The 22,229-nt window shown below is 45.6% G+C and overlaps 1 protein-coding gene and 1 non-coding gene across 2 annotated transcripts; both read left to right on the top strand.

Moving 5' to 3' along the window:
• Positions 1-13,086: 13,086 nt before the first annotated feature.
• LOC110585186 (purine nucleoside phosphorylase) lies at positions 13,087-21,493 on the top strand. The gene is made up of 6 exons (XM_021695364.2): positions 13,087-13,211; positions 16,191-16,360; positions 19,254-19,357; positions 19,560-19,735; positions 19,855-20,045; positions 20,830-21,493. The coding sequence occupies exons 1-6, from the start codon at positions 13,201-13,203 to the stop codon at positions 21,045-21,047; spliced, it is 870 nt and encodes a 289-aa protein (XP_021551039.1). The 5' UTR covers positions 13,087-13,200; the 3' UTR covers positions 21,048-21,493.
• Positions 17,147-17,294, top strand: LOC123325970. Its single transcript, XR_006540797.1, has one exon. It is a non-coding gene; the product is annotated as a U12 minor spliceosomal RNA (small nuclear RNA).
• Positions 21,494-22,229: the final 736 nt, after the last annotated feature.

The raw sequence follows: 22,229 nt of genomic DNA, 5'->3' as shown, positions 1-22,229 counted from the left end.
GCAGCCTCCCTGCTGAGCCAGACACAGGGCTCCATCCCAGGACCCTGGAATCATGACCTGAGCCGAAAGCAGATGCTAAACCGATTGAGCCACCCAGACGTCCCAATGACAGGGCTTCTTTATAGCATGGTGTTACTTAAGGCAATGGTCCAAGAGGGTGAAAGGAGAAGTTGTAAGACATCTTTAGGCCTAGGCTGCAGCATTAGCACAACTTCATTCCTACCACACTTTTTTTTTTTTTTTTTTTTGATTACACAGTCCACTCATCTACACTATATAGACTCAGTAATATAGGTGGGCATGAGGTGACTGGGGCCATAATTCCCAAACTGTGCCAAGGTGCAAATTCTCAGGGATACCATGGATATTTAAAAAAAAAAAAATTTTTTTTAAGATTTTATAATTTGAGGGGGAAAGAGAGAGCATGTGGAGGAGGAAAGGGGGAGGGAGAAGCAGACTCTGGGGTGAGCACAGACATGGGGCTAGATCCCAGGTCCCCAGGATCCCAACCCCAGGATCCTGACCAGAGCCAAAACCAAGAGCTGGATGCTCAACCGACTGAGCCACCCAGGCGCCCTGGGATGTTTTAAAATTTTAAGGAAAACACAACCACATTCAATATCTCTTGTATACTATGCAAACTACTGGCTCAAACTAATTCATAATATGAACATTAGTTTGTTGCAACAGTCCTTTTGATGACAAAATATTTTTGTGAAGCTGGGTTTTAGGAGGTCCCTCTGATAAAAAAGTAAGTACTGTGTGGAAATCAGCCCCGAAGAGGAAATGAGGGTAGCAGTGTTGGATTCCAAGGTTTGAGAAGTTGTGCAGTGTCCAACAGGCACACACATCCCCTTAATCATTATTTGTGGTTATTAAGGAAAAAAAATAGAAACAAGTATTTGTTTCTATATTTTTTCCTTCAACTTGTGTGTATTATTTTTTTCTAAGTGGTTGCTAAGTTGTTAGCAATGAGGTACTTAAAATGTATATGTGTTAGGTATTTATTTTGACCTACAGGTGCTGTAAAAAATTGCTGAGAGGGGATTAACATAAGAATAAAAAAAAAATTAAAAAAAAAAAATTGCTGAGATACTAAGTGCACTATAAACAGAGAAACTGGGAATGTCTGGACTGGGATGTTGAAAGCAGATCAGAATGGTCATAAAGGAATAGAGTGTGGGGAGTTGGCTTGAGATGGCTTAAAGAGAAATACCAGACATTTCATATATTCAACCATTAAGTATCTACTGTACAACAATATTCACAGTGCAGCAGATATACACACTAAAAATGCCTGAGTCTATACCCTTTAAAGGTCAAAAACCTGTGAGGAAAGCAGTAAGGGCTATAAACCAACCAAGGTTAGGGGCAGGTTGGGATTCAAGGTAGGGTTTGATGTGACCCGGAACCTGGGCCCTCTTGTTGGATAGACCCAAGATAAAGATTGGTCTCAGGAGGCCTGCTGAATCTCACAGGGTAAACTTCTCTCCGGGCCATTGGTGAATCCAATGAGATTGGGGGTCTAAGTGATTATACTGGGGGTTGGTTGCTGAACTTGAATTCAGAATAAAGTATGTTGTGAAGTTCTAAACATTATGTCACCCTGGCCAAGGAGCAGTCTGGTAAACTCTCCTTGCCTGTCACATAACAGTACATTTCTTTGGTGCCCAAAATGTTTATTTATATTTGTATACTGCAGACTCTTCCCCACATGACACTGAAGAAATGCTACAGAAGATTGAGCCTTATCCCCGATTGCCTTTTTGTAGATTTATTGCAGACCATCTTTTGGTTTACATACACTTACTTTAGACAGAGTCCATAAAATTGATTAAGTTTGCACTTTCTTAAATATGATCATGTTATAATCTTGTCTTTTCTGTAAATTGGAATGGATTTGGGGCATTTAAAGAACACTTTCAGCAATCAAATATAGATAAATATTTCCTTGGGCTGATTTTTACTTATGACTGATCTTATCCATCATTTAAAATCATGCTGTCAATGTACAGATTGTCTGCGTTTCCCCCTTCCATCCCTACCGCATCCCCATCTCATCCCATCCTTTCTCTGTTTTAAGGATCCAGGAATTCTTTCCCTGAGACTCTTTCTTCTCCCCATATGGGCCTGGGTTTAGATCTGATGTTCTCCCAAATTTTGTAACCTCCAGGTCAACACTGTTTCTAGGGTTGACCATTTCTTTTGTCCAGGAAGCAACTCGGAAGGTAAAAACCTGAAATGAAATCAATCCTGTCAAGAAAGCACATCTGGAATCATGAGGCCACTAGGAAAGTGGGGCTTATGCAGGTCTACCCCTGCACAGAACATGAACTTTAAATATAGTTCACTGCCAAACTGCAGTATTCTGCTTCTTATAGCCCCAGATGGCAAGCTGCAAATTCAACAGAAATTAGATTCTTTAACCAATCATAATTTTTCAAAACCACTTATGTAAGCCTTCTTGGAATTCCTTTTTTTGCCTTTATTTTATTTTATTTTTTTATGATTTTATTTATTTATTTGACAGAGAAAGACACAGCGAGAGAAGGAACACAAGCAGGGGGAGTGGGAGAGGGAGAAGCAGGCTTCCCACAGAGCAGGGAGCCCGACGCGGGGCTCGATCCCAAGACTCTGGGACCATGACCCGAGCTGAAGGCAGATGCTTAACGACTGAGCCACCCAGGCACCCTCCTTTTTTTTGCCTTTAGATACCCTGTGCTTTTACCCATCAGCAGAGCACTATTTGGATTTTCTCCCATCTGTGTCTCCCAAATTGCAATTCCTAAGACCCCAAATAAATTTTTGGGGGGTGTTGGCATAGTCCAATCGAACTTTTTAAAAAAGATTTTATTTATTTATTTGAGACACAGAGAGAGAGTGTGTGTGTACAAGGAGCGGGGAGGGGTAGAGGGAAAGGGAGAAGCAGACTCCCCACCAAGCAAGGAGCCTGATGTGGGGCCTGGCTTGATCCCAGGACCTTGAGATCATGACCTGAGCCAAAGGCAGATGCTTAACCGAGTGAGCCACCCAGGTGCCCCTCAACAAAACTTTATTAACAAAATCAAGCAGTGGCTGGATGTGGCCGGTGGGCTTCAGTTTGCCAATCCCTGATCTGGAGGATGAACTAAAGGATACAGAGGTTGGGAGATGGGGGCGGGATGAAGTTGTTTCAGAATGTGATGGTGAAGTTCTCACAAAGGAAATTGGCAGAAGGTGGGAGTAGTTTTCATGACCTTGAATTTCAACTGATACAGGTTCTGGCAATCCTCTTCCTGCCTCAACTATTCTTGGATTATCAAGAGTAGAGCACAGCTGGGGACACACCAAGCTTGTCCACAGGCATGAAAGGGCAGGACTCAGAAAGAAGTATCTGGGGTCTGAAGGAAGAAGGGCTCATTATCCATGGATCTATAAGAGGGATGGAATATTATTCAAGAGAGGAGAAGTGGATCAGAGGCCAGGAACAAGGAGCAAATAACTGAGCATCAGAGCTAGGAGGCAAAACCAACAAAAGTGTGCCAGAAGCAGAGGGCTGTGGGGCAACTGGAGACTCATGGCCCAGGTGCTGAGCACCCGATGAGGCTACTCTTTAGGTGGCTATGGTACAGTTTGCCTGGGTTGGGGGGTAGGTAGGATGTGATAATTGCTATGGTTCTAAGAGTTTACAAATTTAGGATCCATACTTTATGTTACAGAGGAACGGGATCATCCAATGATCATCATCAGTGGAAAATATATTTACAAAAGGAGCATTCTAGATAAAGAAGACTTTGAAGATTTCAGTTGTTCAACATAAGCCAATGATACCATGTGGCTCCTAATGTGATCTTTGTTCATTCCATGCGTGGTGCTGAGATAGTGTTGAAATTATGGGAGGTCCGAATTACTTTGTAGCCTGCATGGTTCAAGGCATATGTGGAGATTTTTAGTTTTTGGTTCTGGGTGCCACATCCTAAAGGATAAACCTGTATAAGAATATGTCAAGAGAGGGCGCCTGGGTGGCTCAGTTGGTTAAGCGACTGCCTTCGGCTCAGGTCATGATCCTGGAGTCCCTGGATCGAGTCCCTGGATCGAGTCCCACATCGGGCTCCCTGCTCGGCAGGGAGTCTGCTTCTCCCTCTGACCCTCCACCTCTCATGCTCTCTGTCTCATTCTCTCTCTCGCAAATAAATAAAAAAAAAAAATCTTAAAAAAAAAAAAAAAAAAGAATATGTCAAGAGAAGGGTAGCCAGGAAGGTGGAGAATATGTCCGCGATGTGCTATACGTTTGGTCGCCATGTAATTTATTGTCAGAACTGGGACGTGTTGGGAGAATGAAAGAGAGCTCTTAAGAAAAATTATCCCAAACTTGGAAACAAAGCAAGAGAATGATTGAATATCCTTTTCACATCATACGGGGATGTTACCCAAAGAAATTTTTTGTTTGCCTTGCAGCTTCATTGCAAATTTTGTTTGATATTACATGGTGTCAGAAGTGGGCCTGCAGTATCTCACCTCCCTTCTCTGACTCTACTATGGATTCGAATAAGGTACTTACATAGTCCGTTGTGCCCCGTTATCTCCCCAGTGCTCCCAGTCAGAGTCTGCTGAGTCCTCTTGTAATCTGAACTTCCCAGTTTGAGGTTCTGCTTTATTGGAGCATCTTCTGTGGCCAGCTGTTGTTCTTAGGACCTCACTTCTGTTTGCGGTCTGAGTGAGTACTCAGTTTCCCTTAAAAATGGGAAGTTGGCTTTCTGAGGCATAGGCTGCTGGGCAGCCTTCTGGAAATCCTGCTGGTTTTATGTGTCAGAATTATGGGCCCTCATCCTGCAAATTCCTGTCTGTCTGGACAATGATTACCTGGAATGATTTAAAACTTAATTGGTCAACTTGGGGCTCTTTCGAGATTCCTAATTTAGTTTATCTGCGCAATCAATTAGAGAAAGGATATAAGGCAACAACAACCCAAATGGGAAGCTTATTCTAATTAGTATTTCAAGGTCTCAAAATGTGTTAATGACTCAAAAATTGCTTCTTTCCATGATACTAATTCTAAACTAAGACAAATTCTGAATTGTCTCAGAGACCTACTAAATAGAAGAATCCTATGCGGCTCCGTCCCGCCCTCCATCAGCTCCACCCCTGCTTATCTATCCACCATCCATCTCCCTTGCTGGCTGAACTTCCTTTCTATAATGATTATCTGGAGGCTCTTCAGGAGGTACACCCTTTTTTTTTTTTTTTTAAGATTTTACTTATTTGGGCGCCTGGGTGGCTCAGTCGTTGGGCGTCTGCCTTCGGCTCAGGTCATGATCCCAGGGTCCTGGGATCGAGCGCCGCATCAGGCTCCCCGCTCAACGGGGAGCCTGCTTCTCCCTCTCCCACTCCCCCTGCTTGTGTTCCCTCTCTTGCTGTGTCTCCCTCTGTCAAATAAATAAAATCTTAAAAAAAAAAAAAAGATTTTACTTATTTATTTGTCAGAGAGAGAGAGAGAGATAAGCAGAAGGAGCAGCAGGCTCCCTGCTGAGCTGGGCGCCCAAGGCAGGACTTGATCCCAGGATCGTGACCTGAGGACCTGAGCCAAAGGCGGACGCTTAACCAACTGAGCCACAGAGGTGTCCCACGATGTACAGGTGGGCCACGATGTACCCCTTTTAAAGTTAAGCCAGGAGATGACATTTTAGGGCCCCAGGTCTCTGATTCTCCTTGGACTAAAGCTGAACTCTGAGCTATTACCAAGCAGTTCCCCAACCCTAAAGAAAACCCTGTTGGGTTTGCTAGAGAATTCTTGATCGTAGTCCAAATTTACAAGCCAGGATTCTCTTTCTCTTATCAGCTCTTTCACATGTTAGTAGGCGAAAAACTTGCCAGAGAATGGATGCAAAAGGGGGATTGAACGAGTCTTTATTGGACTTCCCCACAAAAAGGCCTGAGGCATGAAAGAAGCCTCAAAATTAACTAAAAGACTCCACAAAAAGATTCCTAATGGTTTCCCCCATACTACTGACTGAAAAAAAAAAATTCAAATATGTGTCCAAAGATCTGATGAATGGGATCTTTATTATTTTGAAAGATTTGAGAAAAATTTTGAACAACTATCTGGCATTGAAAAAGTTGACCATCATACTTCCACTCTGTTAAATTCTGCTTTTACTGAAGGTTTGTAAGAGGAACTTGCAAATCAAATTTTTAAAAACTGCAATTTATCTGGGCTGTTATGCAACCAACCCCATGATCCAGTTAATTACTGTTGGGAAGCTCTGGCAGGCTATTCAAAACATTACAAAAAGGAAACCCACACAAGCCCTAAATACTCAAATATAAGCAACCCAGGTTATGAGCCTGCAATTAACAGCAATTGACTAAACCTTCTTACCAAAACCCTCCAGGCAAATCACCCCTAAGGGATTGCCAGTACTGCAGAAAGCCTAGGCATTGGAAGAACTGTCTCAAACTTGAGAGGCTATGACAAGGTGATTTCGTCCTCAAATTTCACTGCAACTTTCCCAGGAAGACAAGCCAAATTTCAACATTAGGGCTGCTCTGGGGCCCCACAGGTTCTGGTTTGTTTATTCTCCCACTCTCCAGATCAGTCCTTTGGAGGAGATAGATTTCACTGCAGGAGATGAGGTGACCAGAGCTTGTAGACAGTGGGCAACGCTGTCTGTCCTTAACCCCACCCGCCTCCCCTACACTCTTCCCCAGAGTACTGGAACTACTCAAATAGTGGGAGTTTTTAATATACCTATAACTGTTTTAAAATCATTACCAGTCCCTTTTCAGATGGGACTCATCCAAGGGACTCGCCAATTCCTTTTAGTCCCTCAGCAGCTGTTCATCCTTTAAGATGAGATTTCCTTGAGGCCCGGGTGCCTGGGTGGTTCAGTTGGTTAAGTGACTGCCTTCGGCTCAGGTCATGATCCTGGAGTCCTGGGATGGAGTCCCGCATCGGGCTCCCTGCTCGGCAGGGAGCCTGCTTCTGCCTCTGACCCTCCCCCCTCTCATGTGCTCTCTCTCAAATAAATAAATAAAATCTTTAAAAAAAAAAAGATTTCCATGAGGCACATATATTTTTTTCCCAAAGGAGGGAAATATTTTTACATTTGAACCTGATGAAAAAACCTCAAGAAGATATCTTGGTTACTGTCCCTGTGTTCTTTATCCCTTTTTTTTTTTTTAAAGATTCTTTTTATTTTTAAGTAATCTCTATACCCAGTGTGGGGCTCGAACTTAAAACCCTGAGATCAAGAGTCACATGCTCTACCTCCACCGACTGAGCCAGCCAGGCGCCCCCTGTCCCTGTGTTCTTTAATAACATAGCTCATATACCTAACAGGCTCCCAGATTCTATCCCTGAGGAACTTTGAGCAAAAAAAATGCCACCGACCAAGGCCACATCCACTCTGCACCACCTACAAAAATTCTAGTGGATGAAAGATAGCCTCTGCCAAATATTTACCAATATCCATTAAATACAGAGGCTATGCAAAGAATCAAGCCCCATACTTGAGGAATATATTAAACAATGCCAAAAAAACCCCAAACAAACAAACAAAAAAACAAGGCCTAATTGTTCTATATACAAGCCCTTGTAATACCCCCATCCTTCCTCTCTGTGTCAAATAAATAAATAAAATCTAAGTACAGCTCTATTATAAAAAAAAAATCACAAATTTAGCTGGACTGTTATGCCTCAGGACAGCTCAGAGGATTTCAGGGACTGGATTCTAAATTTTGTGTTTTTTTCCCCATAGCCCAGTGGTTATACTTTCTTCTAATAGCTAATCAGACCAAATCTCTCATCTGGTCAAAAGAGACCCAAGAAGCCTTATCAAAGACAGCCTTCGTGACTTACTTGCATTGGGTCACCTAAACTACAAGTTGCCTTTTTTCCTTTTTGTCCACAAAAGAAAGGGAAATGCCTTAGAGGCACTTACTCAATGCCATGGGGATCAACACAGGTCCATAGGATATTACAGCCAACAATTAGATCCAGTAGCTAGGGGCTTCCCTCCTTGAGTAAGGGCAACTGCCGCTCCTGCCTAGCCAACTTGCTACAACGCGTAACAGGAACAGTGATAGGCTCTCTCCACTTACCATCTATGTGCCCCGCTCACCAGAAGCTTTGCTTTACTCTCCCCACACTCAGCTCTTATCTACTGGCAGGCTAACCTCCTACAAAATTCTTTCTCGCTCCCCCCCACCATATGACCATTGCTTCCTGTAGCACTTTACACCCTGCCACGTGATGAAAATCATTTAACGCTGACCAACTTTTAACCCCTTGAATTGATAAACAGGAAATGCCTCTCAAGAATGCTGAATTAGGGGCGCCTGTGTGGCTCACTCGGTGAAGTGTGTGACTCTTGATTTCAGCTCAGGGCGTGATCTCAGGGTCGTGAGACTGAGCCCCGAGTGGGCGCCACACTCAGCACTGAGTCTGCTTGTTCCTCTCCCTCTGCTCCTCCCTCGCTCACTCTCTCTCTCCCTCCCTCTCAAATAAATAAATAAATAAAATCTTTAAAAAGAAAAAAAAAGAATGCTGAATTAATCTGGTTTACTGACAGATCCTACTTAAAGGATGAAACCAGTCACTACTGAGCCAATGATGCTATAATATCCTTAACTGAAACCACTGAGGCTAAACCCATACCAGCGGCCACTTCTGCTCAGCAGGCAGAACCCTCTGGCACTAACTACAGCCTATTTTCTAGGTAAAGATAAGGCTGCTAACATCTATACCAATAGGAGATGGCCTCTGGGGTTACTCATGTTTTTGGTATGCTCTGGAAATAAAGGAGGGTTCTTGACTTCTGAACAGAAAATAAAAAATTGTTCTTATGTATTAGATCTTCTAAATGCTATCCAACTGCCCAAATCTTTGGTGGTCATTAAAATTCCAGGACACTCTATGGCAAACATGGAGAAAAGCAAAGGAAATCATTTGGCTGATGCAGCTACTAACCCAGCTGCTTTAAGTCAGTCCCTATCTTATTACTTACCACCTGCAACTTCCATGTCTCCTGAATTTGCTATCAAAAAGATAAAATAACAGAAGCCCCACAGTTAACTGGCAAACTAGAAAGAAATAGGCAGAACAAGGTTGTAAATTTGACCCCAGATGAAATCTATGGATAGGTCCTAACAATCAGCTCATTCTCCCTGATTGCCTACAGAGATAGGTCCTGTAATATATACATGATTTGACACATTAGAAAACTGATTAGGTGGTCTCATGGGGTAAACAATACTACTAGAAGTCATCACCAAAAATTATCAGGGGTGCCTGCGTGGCTCAGTAGGTTAAGCATCCCTTCGGCTCAGGTCATGATCCCAGGGTCCTGGGATTGAGGCACATGTCCGGCTCTCTGCTCAGCAGGGAGCCGCTTCTCCCATTCTCTCTGCCTGCCACACACACTCTCTCTCTCTGTGTCAAATAAATAAATAAATAAAATCTTTAAAAAAATTACCTCACAGGTATACCTGAGTTGTCAGATTTGCCCAAAGCATAACCCAGAAAGCTTATTCATACTTATATGGGATATTTTCCTTTGCCTTCTGGACCTTTCGTGGTATAGCAAATGGACTTCAGCCAGTTGCCTCCCTCCCAAGGATATAAGTAATGATTTGTCTGTTTTCTCACCAGGCTGAGTCATTTCCATGTTGGAGAGCCACCACTACAGCCGTAAGCTAGACATTGTTAGAAAAGACTATTCCTGCCTGGGGAGTCCCCTCTGAACTTCATAGTGATTGGGGATCTCATTTTACTGGCCTAACCCACTGATAAAGTCACACTCCATCCCTGTTCTAAATTTCATCAAGAATTACATGCCACTTATACTTGGCTCGTAAAAACACGTGGGAGCCCAATTGGTTTTCCAATAGACATTTCCGGCTGTAAGACCCTCCTTTGCAAAAGAGTCAACTAAGCTTTGATATCAAAAGAAGCAGTTATCTGGCTGCTTGAACAAAATAGACCTGGTTTTCTCCTGTCTTACCCTCCATACCTACAGATGAGTCTGTAAATAATCAGACTTGAAAAGAAATATTTTGCGCTCCCACAGGATATATTTTTGTCCATGCCTACAAGGGGCAACCTTGGACATCTGACTGCCTAGATGATGTAGTCTTTGAATGTTGGTGAGGTCTGAAGCCAATGGCCAGGAAAGAATTCTTGAGATGCCTTTGGTGCAAAAAAAGGTGATTTTATGAAAGCACGGGGACAGGATCCATGGGCAGAAAGATCTACTGCCCCGGGGTTCTGAGGAGTGGCTGATTATATATTTGGCAGTTGGGGGAGGTAAGGAAAAAGGGAGGTGTCCAAAAGGACTTTGATCTGCTAAAGAAGACTCTCAGGATGCCACAGGCCTTGCTACTGTCAAGCTAGGGTTGTTTTTCCTTCTAGTAAGGCATCAACCTTAAGACAGTTGGGAGCTTCCTGGAGGAACGTCATACTTTGCCCTTCTCAGGTCCTTGTCAGTGGGCTGCAGGTCACGAAGAAATTTAGTTTACTTTCCCTTCTGCCTCAGCTTCCTACATCACTCAAGGAAGGGAGGGTGATGTTAGGGCTCCAGGAAATTGAGTCTATGGGTCTCTGGAAGTTAGGTTATTGATAAGAATGCTTTTATCTTGTAAATTGCTAAGACATTGGTAAACTGATAGAGACTCATGTCTTGCAGGACTGTATTCTCTATTAGTTAGCCATTTGTTTTTCCCTTTGCTTAGTTTTAGGGCAGCCAGGAGTGCCTGAGGAACATCACACAGATCCCACCTGGGGGCGAGGGGTGTGCATTGTGGGGTGTCAACATGTGCTTTGTCCTCAGCTTGCCTTCTGCTCCCTCATCATAGATAGTCAGAGAATGACAGGACAGTGTCTCCTAGAATATGCAGTTTCTCCCTTCACTGTATTTCAATTGGTCTCAGGGATCTCTCCTGCCCTAAAGACACCATAGAAACAAGAGAGCTCAGGGCGCCTGGGTGGTTCAGTCTGTTAAGCGTCTGCCTTCGGCTCAGGTCATGATTCCTAGCTCCCAGGATCCAGCCCCGCATCGGGCTCCGTGCTCAGCAGGGAGCCTGGTTCTCCCCCTCCCTCTGCCTGCCTGCCTGTCTGCCTACTTGTGATCTCTCTCTCTCTCTGTCAAATAAATAAATAAAATCTTTAAAAAAGAAAAAGAAAAAGAAACAAGAGAGCTCTATCCATTATAAATGACCACCCAGATGATGACTCCTCCAAATCAGAAGACAATCGCTATAGACATTCTCAGGACTGTGACCTCCCACAGGATACAATCCTAATGAAGGAATGGATCTCCTTGGAACTTTTTTCTGGCAGGATCTGTTGCAAATGAGGTCATGATATGGAATCTGTCCTGGACTGTTAATAGAATAGCCAGATCCACTGCTAGGGCCATTAAAGCGCAAAGGTCTCTAGATTCCCTTGCTTGAGTTGTACTAGACAACAGAAGAGCTTTGGATTACTTGGGGCTGCTCAAGGAGTCTGTGCCATCCCTAAGACTTCCTGCTGCACCTCACAAACAGGCTCAGTTGAAAACCACCAAAATACTTATATTGCCATCGTTAAAAGGAGTTTCTTTCAGCCCTCTAAGTCGGTTTAATTTTAAGTTTTCAGACCTTTTCAATGGACTCCCCATAGGACTTGAAGCCCTTCTAAGATCTGGATTACAAATAATCATATTTATTATTGTACTTACGTGCTCCTTTTAAATTATAATTAAATTACTGATGCTTTGTATATCTCGCTGTTGTTTGGCCATCCAAGATGTCAAAATTATGGTCACACAAAGGCTTAAAATGATCAACCACAGCTATCCATTGGCAATCCCTGAAGACAAGTCAACTCCATGGGCTTTTAAGATGAGGACAATGTCTAAGACTTGCTTCCTGAAAACCTCTTTGTTGCTGCGACTATATGCTCTCCCTGACATTCATCATCTATAACATTTCACTTTCCCTCCTCTGTGGGACATGACCTTTTAGGAATGAACCTTCTGAGCTAGGTGGACAACAGATGATCCTATGGTTGATCATCAGTGCTTTCCAAGGAAAGATCTTGGTCAAAAGGGAAAAATATGGGGCGCCTGGGTGGCTCAGTTGGTTAAGCGACTGCCTTTGGCTCAGGTCATGATCCCGGAGTCCCGGGATGGAGTCCCGCATCAGGCTCCCTGCTTGGCAGGGAGTCTGCTTCTCCCTCTAACCCTACCCCCTCTTGCACTCTCTCTCTCACTCTCTCTCTCTCAAATAAATAAATTTAAAAAATCTTAAAAAGGGGAAAATATGAAGCGAAAAATCTGAAATGGAATCATTCCTGTCAGGAAAAATGGAGCCAGGAAGCTATTAAGGAAGTGGGGCTTATGTAGTGCACCTCCGAACAGAGCATAAACTTTACAGTTCATTGCCAAACTGCAACATCTTGGCTTCTTGCAGTCCCAGAAGGCAAACTGGAAATTCAACGGGAATTAGACTCTTTGGGCCAATCATAATTTTGCAAAACAACTTACGTAAGTCTTCTTGGAATCTCCCCCCACCCCCGGCCTTTTTTTACCCTTTTCCCCTCAGCGGAGGGGAAAACAATTTGGTTTTCCTCCGGAATCCAAGTCTCCCAAACTGTAGTTCCTAAGACCCCAAATAAATTTGTGTTTGCCTTGCAGCCTCACTGCAAATTTTGTGTGACACGACTCAGACACGGGCTCACTTAATTTTATTCTGCAGTTGCAAGATGTAAGGTTTAAATTTTTGTCTTTTCAAATCTCTCGCAGTTTGCTCTAGACACAACCGGGAATGGGGTTACAGATAAAAGGTTTCGGGGCTCTCCTCGGGCTTCTAGCCCTCTTCTCACAGAGGCTTCCTTGAGGGAAACTTTGGCCTTGCAAACGGAAGTGAGGGCAGGGATGCAGTGCTAGAAGCCTCCAGGGGGTGGGGTGGGGCTCAAGTCAGGTTCCAGCGTTGGAAAGAACTCAGATTAAGTTGTTAGCCCAGCCTTGGGCAGTTGAATCTGGGTGTGTCACCATGGAGATGGGGGCCGGCTTGCGTGTTCGGCTGCCATTGGCTGGGGACTCCGGGCTGGGATAGAAGCCAGCCGCGAGTAACTGCATACACTGTGCACAGCGCTCCCGGCGAGTACAGCTCAGCGCGGCGCTGCTCAGCGGACCGGATCCCAGAGGCCAAGGGCGGGCTCCTCGAGAGGGCGGAGGCGGCACCATGGAGAAGCGGTGAGGCGGCCACCAGGCCCGGGGAACTTGGGGGGGAGGGCGGGGAATGGTTGTCACCGAGACCTGGAAGCCCGATACCGGGCCCCCAGGGGGCCAAGGGGGGGGCACGAATGCCCGGGAGAGGCAGAGAGGCCTGGCGGGGAGCCAGGTGTCGGGGCAGGGCGGCAGAGCAGTGGGGCGGCAGGAATCGAGCAGGGCTGGCGTCACGGGAGCAGGAAGGGGACCCGTGTAGTACGGTGTAGTCTACTTGGGAAAGGAGCCGGTGTGTTTGTGCGTGCGCGCGCGCACTGAGGTGCAGGTGTCGCGGGGAGGCTTACTCCGTATCCCCCAGCCACCCCGACACGCATACAGAGAAGAGGTCTTCCCACCCCGTGTGCTTGTCACAGATTCCCGTTGTAGAATCTAGGTAAAGCGGCGAGATTCTTCTGGTGCCTGCATTCAGAGGAGAGATAGCTCAAGTCCCACACAACACCTTCCCTTCCTTCCGAATTGGAGATTCAATTAAAATAAGTTGGAGTCGGGGCGTCTGGCTGGCTCAGTCCGTAGAGTATGTGACTCTTAATCTCAGAGTCGTAAGTTCAAGCCCCACCTTGGGCGTGGAGCCTACTTAAAATTTAAAAAAAAAATTTTTTTAAGATTTTAGTTATTTATTTGAGAGAGAATGCGCGCAGGAGGCGGGCGGAGGGGAGAGCGACAGGGAGAAGCTGACTTCCTGCTGAGTAAGGAGCTCAAGGGCGGACTCGATTAGGGGACCCGGAGATCATGACCTGAGCCCCATGATCCGAAGTGAGCCGCTTAACCGACTGAGCCACCCAGGCGCCCACCGACCCCCCAATTTTTTTTTTTTAATAAGTTGGGGATGGAGTCTCCAAGGAGAGAAGGAAATCCTTATTTATTGAACTGAGCAAAAGATTGTGCATTCCTCTCACTTCACACCTTTGAAAACTCTTCCGTCTGCTTTGGTCCCAGAAATCCCATTCCAAGTCACTGGCTTTAGGGATCGTGGTAACTCTTGGATGCACCGGGATCCAGGGTGTTCTTGGGAGACTGATGGCCCATGAAGAAGTTTGAATAAGCTGTTGCTAGATATGCTAGGTGTCCAGGGCTTCTCACTTCTTTCATTTCCTTTGCATCTCTTGGGGATGCTATTTGATTAACTTTTTACCATTTCGTTGCTTCTCTGCATCATCCTGTGGCCCCAGCTCCATTGTCCCCACCCCCGTCCCTTTACCCAGCTACTTCCCTGAGGGTAGCCTGTTGTACTGTAGAGTCATCTAGTTTCAAGGCCTCTGCTTTTGAAGAAAAGGATTTCCTTTGGAGGTTTGGTTAGCTGTCTTCAGCTCTTGTCACACCTCAGTCCCACTCCCCTCTCCCCCAGTCTTTGGTTTTTCCAGATGGGTGTTTGAGAATTGGATTGGATTGTGAGAAAAATTCTGAGTTGGTTCTTGGGGACGTATGGGTTCTGGGTAAGCATCAGTGGTTAGGTCTCTAAAGAGCAAAGAACCTTGAAGGAGAAAGGAGATAAAGAGAGCAGGATGGAGCACACTGGCAGGGGCGAAAGTGAGAGAAAGGTTCAAGTACTATGGACCTGAACCCTGATTAATGGAGTCTAGGGCCTTTGGAACTTACAGATAAGTTTCTAATTCATTTTCTTTTTTTTTTTTTTAAGATTTTATTTATTTATTTGACAGAGAGAGACCCAGCAAGAGAGGGAACACAAGCAGGGCGAGTGGGAGAGGGAGAAGCAGGCTTCCCGCTGAGCAGGGAGCCCGATGCAGGGCTTGATCCCAGGACCCTGGGACCATGACCCGAGCCGAAGGCAGACGCTTAACGACTGAGCCACCCAGGCACCCCTCTAATTCATTTTCAAACTGCACCTATAAAATAGGTGGGGATGATGGCGATCCTTTGCTTTATACTTGAGGAAAGACTTTGAAACACAGGTTATTTGCTTAAAAAGACAAAATTGAGACTAGAATCCAGATTGAGTTCTGCTTTCCTCTAGACCAGAAATAACTAAATCTGGTTTTTGAATCAGAATTACCTAACACTTCTGTAAAAAATACAGATCCTCGGGACTCTCCCCAGAATTCTGGATCTCTAGGGGTGGGCTCCAGAATTTGTATTTTTAACCAGCTGCTGCTGAGAAACTTGAGGCGGTCAGTTCTGTTTCAGCCATTGACGACAAATTCTGCTTTTTTGTGCTTACCTGGTCGCTGGTCTTGAATTACCCTTTGCAGTTACATATGACAGGGTCTGTATTGGTCTGGGTGTACCAGAAATATGGATGTGGGGGAACTAACTGGCACATAGATTTCTACCAGGAGTGTTCCCATTTCCTTTTTTTGTTTTTTTTTCGGCGGCGGGGGAGGTTAACCAAAAAAAGTATTTGTCTGAGGGAGGATGTGGAGGGTAAGGGTCCAAAAGGAAATTGGGTTTATTCCTGCCCTCAGGGTAGTCTTAATCACATTTTTAGTATCCTTTGTGATAGATAGGGTAGGAGGATTGCATTGGGCTTGTCATTGCCCTAAAGAAGGTCTAATCCTGAAACCCGGCCTTTTTAACCTCCTTGATTTGATTATTTCACTGTACTTCTCTGTAGAATCTATAGGCCCTTCCTCTCTAAATCTTTGCCATTAAGAGAGATATTAAACCTGCCAGTGATCGCAAAACTACAGTTGGGGCTGGGAGGTGGAAACATAGGTATCATTAACTTTTGCCCGGCTCTGGAATGAGGAGGGAGTTTCCCGGCAGTCTTTTCTCGGTGGGTCTGATTCCGAAAGAGGAGTGGGTGGGTGGATGAGCTTAGTGTGGCGCCTCCTGAGAGCAAGGATCCTCCTCTCTGGGGCGGCTCTTTGGCTAGCTTCTGTGTCCCCTACCACCCCGGCACACCTCCCAGCCTTTCTGCACCGAAGGTCATTAGTCTGTGATGCCCTTGGGATGGGAGAGAAACTTACCTTGATTTTACTTTTCTCCTAGATTTACGTATGATGATTATCAGAACACGAGTGAATGGCTTCTGTGCCACACCAAGCACCGACCTCAAGTGGCAGTCATCTGTGGCTCTGGGTTAGGAAATCTGGTCGATAAATTAACTGACAGCCAGAGCTTTGACTACAGCGAGATTCCAAACTTTCCCCAAAGTACAGGTACTGGCAGGGGGCCGCGAAGGATGGGGCCGAAGGATACTGATGGGATGCCGAAGAGAAGGCATGCTTCTCTCATGCCTGCACCCACTTGGCCTGTACAGCATTTGACTCAAGACAACTTGGTTACTACGGGAGGGGAAAAAAAGACCACCACGAATCAGAATGACTTTAGAAATCCCCCCAGTAGAAATTTCATAACACACAGGGCATGTGTGCGGCAGGGGTACCACATGATGACATATTTCCGGTGCTGTAATGATTCTGAACTCCGTAAAGCTTTGCAGCACCTCACTCCCATGCTGTTCCCCGCCACACACCATGTAGTCAGCACATCTACACAGCCCCTCTCATTTCTTCAGTCTGCAGATTAAATGGAAAAAGTAGTGCCCGTAACCTCCCAGGACAGTCAGGCGAGCCCTATCCTATGTCTTCCTGCCATTCCCAATCTCCCCAGCTCTAGCTCCTCTCCCAGGATAAGGCACACACAAGTGCACAGCAATAAATGAACACACAGACTGCCATGTTCTTGTAGACCTGATTCACACTGACCCTTTGGAGGGGGAAAGCAGCAGATGGCCCCTATGCACATGGAGCTCTGTGGGATCTGAGGATAGCATATCCAGCAACCTAATAGCAGCTAGAAAACTCTAAGGCTACCCCTTAGAAAAGAGGCAGGTAGGGAGTACCTGGTGGGCTCAGTGGGTAGAGTATGCAACTCTTGGTCTCAGGGTTGGGACTTCAAATCTCATGTTTGGGGTAGAGTTTACTTAAAAAGGGGGGGAAGCCATATCTTCAATTTATGACTAAGGAAAATAACAAATTGGGGTGATGCCCGAATCCTCAATGCTAATGTGAGATGAATTTTTGAGCGAGTAAAGATTGCCCCTAAGGTGACGCGCCTACTTTGCAAGATGCCTGGGAGTCGCAAGGCTCATCCCCCTGTGTGAAAGGGGTCGAGCAGGAGCAGATCGCGACTCCCAGAGGTTGGGAAGTGCCTATTTCCTATAAGTAATAAACTGGGTTAACTCCGGGGTTTATGGGCCCCCTGTGGGCAACCCCCGGAGCGGCCCGCACTTCCCTTCACTACTCTCCCATGTTGGCTGAATCTCTTAATTTACCAACATTTTTCTATTTTACCACCTGTGAAACTCTATTTTTATCTATGGTTCATGAACCTTAGGTTAGTGACCTTAGCCAGTTCTCTGAGGAAAAGAGAGGGAGGGGCGGAGAGGCCAGATAAAATAAGGGCAAGGGTAGTTTATTTGATTTGCTTATTAATTCTCAAATAACTAACATCCATTGGTTTATTTATTAATGTTATAAATTTCTACCTTCCTTCCCTTTTTGTCCAGAGAATTAAGACTTTGCACAGATATTTTTCAAACCCTATGGAGCAAGATTGGGAGACCCACCAGAGCAGGGAGGTGGGAGTGGGGGTTGGGGAAAGAAGTATTAAAAAGAGGGGGAGGGCGGGGCGTCTGGGTGGCTCAGAGCCCTTGACTCTTGGTTTCAGCTCAGGTCTGATCTCAAGAGTTGTAAGATGGAGCCCAGAATCCTGTTGGCGCTCAGTAGGGAGTCTGCTTAAGACTCCTTCTCCCTCTGACTCTCCCCCTGTGCGCGCTCTCTCTTTCAAATAAATAAATCTTTAAAAAGAAAGAGAGAGGGAGGGCAAAGTTTTCTTTTTTTTTTTTTCCAAAATTTTTTTAAAGATTTTATTTATTTATTTGACACAGAGAGAGAGACAGGGAGAGAGGGAACACAAGCAGGGGGAGTGGGAGAGGGAGAAGCAGGCCTCCCGCTGAGCGGAGAGCCCGATGCGGGCCTCGATCCCAGGACCCTGGGATCATGATCTGAGCTGAAGGCAGACGCTTAACCGACTGAGCCACCCAGGTGCCCCGGAGGGCAAAGTTTTCTGAGGGAGATAACAATGACATTGGCTCCGCCTGTCCTTCTCTCCCACCCCAAGAAGGGTGCTGCACTAAGTGATTAGTGGATTAATTTTTAGACTTTATCTATCGACCTATTTGCTTATACTTTTCGGTTTCCTAACTCTGTTATCTCTGCTCTATTACTGGCAGTTTTTTTTTACAAGCTCTTTTATCTCTGACCATCCCTCAACTCTTCCTCTTGATTTGGGTCCCTCTCTCACACCACACATTCCCTCCAGGATAGGTGGTCCAGTCCATTAGAGGAGAAATGCCAGAGAAGGGAAATGGTAATAGTTGTTCTTATGTCCTGTGTGGAGAGTTATTTTGCCCTCCCACATCCCTGCAGGCCCCATGAGGGGCATGTATTCCTACAGGACTGTTTTGTGGGTCATAATGGAGGAGACTTAGATGGGTCCAAACTCAGCCCTTTTGCCCTGCCGTTCAGTAGCCTCTTTGGGAAGCCAGAATATACCATGAGCTCCCTTTCAAGAGTGAGGAGGCACATGGTTTAGTTAGGGTAAGAAATAAGATTATACATTTTGAGAATTTTAAAATTTTTGGAAAAGTGATCTGTAATGACTACATTCACTGCAATTATTATTACCCACTTATTCTATTTTTTACTCACTTTCATTCTCTTGTAGTATGGCTTCCTCATTCTTTTGAAGTTTCTTTAAAAAAACCTCTCCTTCCTTTGCCTTGATGTATGGTTCACATTGAACATCCTTACCTTCACATAGCCCCAATCTCAGGATGTACTTATATACTTATTTGTAGGCTTATGATTGATTTATTTCTGTCTCCACCAGACTCCAGCTTTCTGAAAGCAGAGGTAATAATGTTTCTTGGGCTTAATTATGGCCTCACATGTTGAGCGCAATGAGTTGGCTGGTAGTGGGTGCTCAGTGGATATGTGTTCTGTGAAAGCATCACCCCATTCTTTCTCCTTTCTATTTTACATACAGTGCCTGGTCATGCTGGTCGACTGGTGTTTGGGTTCCTGAATGGCAGGGCCTGTGTGATGATGCAGGGCAGGTTCCACATGTATGAAGGCTACTCGATCTGGAAGGTAAATCAGGGGCATAGCCTGGATGGATCTGGAAGAAGGGGGAGAGAGTTCTCAATCCTATTTTATTGCCTAGCTGCCTAAGCTAGATAGATTTTGGTCCCCTCCTTTCTCCTCTTTCCTGATCTATATCTTGCATATCTGTGTGGGTGGATTGATGAAATTTTAAAGAACACTTTCTGATCTTTTATCTTGGGCTCGTAAGGTGACATTCCCGGTGAGGGTTTTCTTCCTTATGGGCGTGGACACCCTAGTGGTCACCAATGCTGCTGGAGGACTCAACCCTGAGTTTGAGGTCGGAGATATCATGCTCATCCGTGATCACATCAACTTACCTGGCTTCAGTGGTGTGAACCCTCTCATAGGGCCCAATGACGGAAGGTATGTATCTTGCCTTTTAATTTTTTTTTTTATAGCTGGGTAGGGTTCAAAGACTTGTCTGGGAGTCAGGAGAGGGCTCATGTGGTTGCAGTAATCTGAGATTCCAACCTGTGCCCTAGGTTTGGACTTCGTTTTCCTGCCATGTCCGATGCCTATGACCGGGATATGCGGCAGAAGGCTCACAGGGCCTGGCAACAGATGGGGGAGCAGAGGGAGCTGAAGGAAGGCACCTACGTGATGGTGGCAGGCCCGTCTTTTGAGACTGTGGCTGAATCTTGGCTGCTTCAGAAGCTGGGGGCGGATGCTGTTGGTGAGAAGGGGAACTTGGCTGGAGGCTTGAAGAGGGAGGGACGTGGTAAAAGTAGGGATGGAAAGGGGTCAAAGATTATAGACCTGGATGGTAAGTTGAGAGAGGATCTAACTTAAGGGAAGATTGAGTTAAACTGATTTGAAAGGTGTTGAGATTTAGTGTGTTGTCAGCATCAAACCTCCCCACCCAGCCCTTAGGGCTTTAATAGCTGTAATGCTGATGACCCATCCACGATTCCATACTAGTTCTAAGGATTATTCTAAGAAATAGTATTATAGCCACTTTGTGTACCTCTGGCTGCAAGATGGAGCCGCATCCTTAGAACTGACTTCAAAATGACCAGAAACAGATGTAGAAGTAATGATAATATTTGTAAGTAATGTGTAAGGCCCTCTGAGGCCCCAGTCTTTGAAGCAATACAGAACAACCTAAGCTAGACAGGAAATTAGCTGCTTCTTTGGATTTTTTTTTTTTTAAGATTTTATTTATTTATTTGACAGACAGAGATAGCGAGAGAGGGAACACAAGCAGGGGGAGTGGGAGAGGGAGACGCAGGCTTCCCGCTGAGCAGGGAGCCCAATGCGGGGCTCGATCCCAGGACCCTGGGATCGTGACCTGAGCCGAAGGCAGATGCTTAACAACTGAGCTGCCCAGGTGCCCCTCTTTGGATGATTTTTTGAGATGTTAAATTGTCAGTGAGGTAATGAATGGAGATGAGGCCAAAGGGTGAAGAAAAGAGTCCTTTGAGGATCCTGACGGTTGATTTCCTCTTTCTCCTCATCAGGCATGAGCACAGTACCAGAAGTTATAGTTGCAAGGCACTGTGGACTTCGAGTCTTTGGCTTCTCCCTCATCACTAACAAAGTCGTCTTGGATTATGAAGCCCAGGAGAAGGCCAATCATGAGGAAGTACTAGAGGCTGGGAGACAAGCAGCACAAAAACTGGAACGCTTTGTCTCTCTTCTTATGACCAGTATTCCACCACCTGCCAAAGCCAGCTAACCAGCCCTGGAGTGGTCTGGCCTCTCCATAATGGGATCCAAGTAGCTACTACATACTTCGGCCTCTTGCTGGGGTCACGTGCCTCTGCCCTTCAGTAGTAGGAGAAGAGAGAGGAAGATCCCTATCCTTCACCTCCCCCATTTCTCCCACCAGACCCTTCTGCACTGGCTCTTTTGCTCAGTTATCTCAAAGCAGTTAATCATCTCCTTCCCCCTCCTCCCCGCCAAGAGCTGGAACCCAAGCCCTGCTGTGTCTATGCCCTGGGTGTAACTTGGCTGTTGAACTTGGCACGGTAGCTACTGCTGTCCTTTTGCTGTAACGCTTTCACATTCCTGGGGACTCGGTTCTGCCTCCTCCAAAGCACTAGAGCCTACACGGAGGCTGGCCCAGTCCAATACCCTTGGAGTTTTGTATTACCCTATTTTAAGAATAAAAAGAAAGATGAAATCATATATTTTTTGTGCAGTTTGGGATGAGGGTAGGGGCACAGGCCGAGTTTGGCATGAAAGACTGAGATCCCATGTCTTGTGTGACTATCTGCTTCTGAGACAAGCAGCTAGGAACTGATGAGGTGGTGTGTGAATGCACGGAAGGAGGAAAGATACAGATGTTAGAAGATAAAGAAAGAAGGGCTAACGACTGGCACAAGAGGGCCCCTTTCCTCAGACCAGTCTTGCCTCTGTCCTTTGCCTTCTGATTGTTTCACGCCTGTCTATACTCTCATGAGTATCTGAACTGCTTCACTGGTCTCAGCTGTTCCACAGGTGCTGTTTTCTTCCTAAGGCCTGATGATATTTCCTGTTGGTTTCTTTCTTCTCCCCTACTCTAACTTCTGCCATAATTAACGGCAACCCTGCATTCCTTCTCTGCATTCTGGCTATGCAGTGGCGAATACCTCTTTCTCCACTACAGTCACCCCGCTGCAGATTAGAGTCCTGCCAGGCCCAGGCAGACCTGTGAAGTTGGCTCATGCTTCGCTTCTCTTTGAGCCCCTCCTTCCATCCTACTGCTTTATTTCTGGGTTCTAATCTTTCTCTTCACTTTTGCTTGGTCAGAACCCACCTGTGACACAGCATCCAGGCATTGCCCTTTGCTGGCTCGCTGCACTATTCTATGCACTTACCAATTTGCATGCAGCTGGCCCGTGTGTCGCAAAACCACGCTACTCTCCCAGACCCCTTT

This window comes from Neomonachus schauinslandi, chromosome 9 (assembly GCF_002201575.2).
Source record: "Neomonachus schauinslandi chromosome 9, ASM220157v2, whole genome shotgun sequence".
NCBI classification, from domain to species: domain Eukaryota; kingdom Metazoa; phylum Chordata; class Mammalia; order Carnivora; family Phocidae; genus Neomonachus; species Neomonachus schauinslandi.
This window is presented reverse-complemented; position numbering and strand designations above follow the sequence as displayed.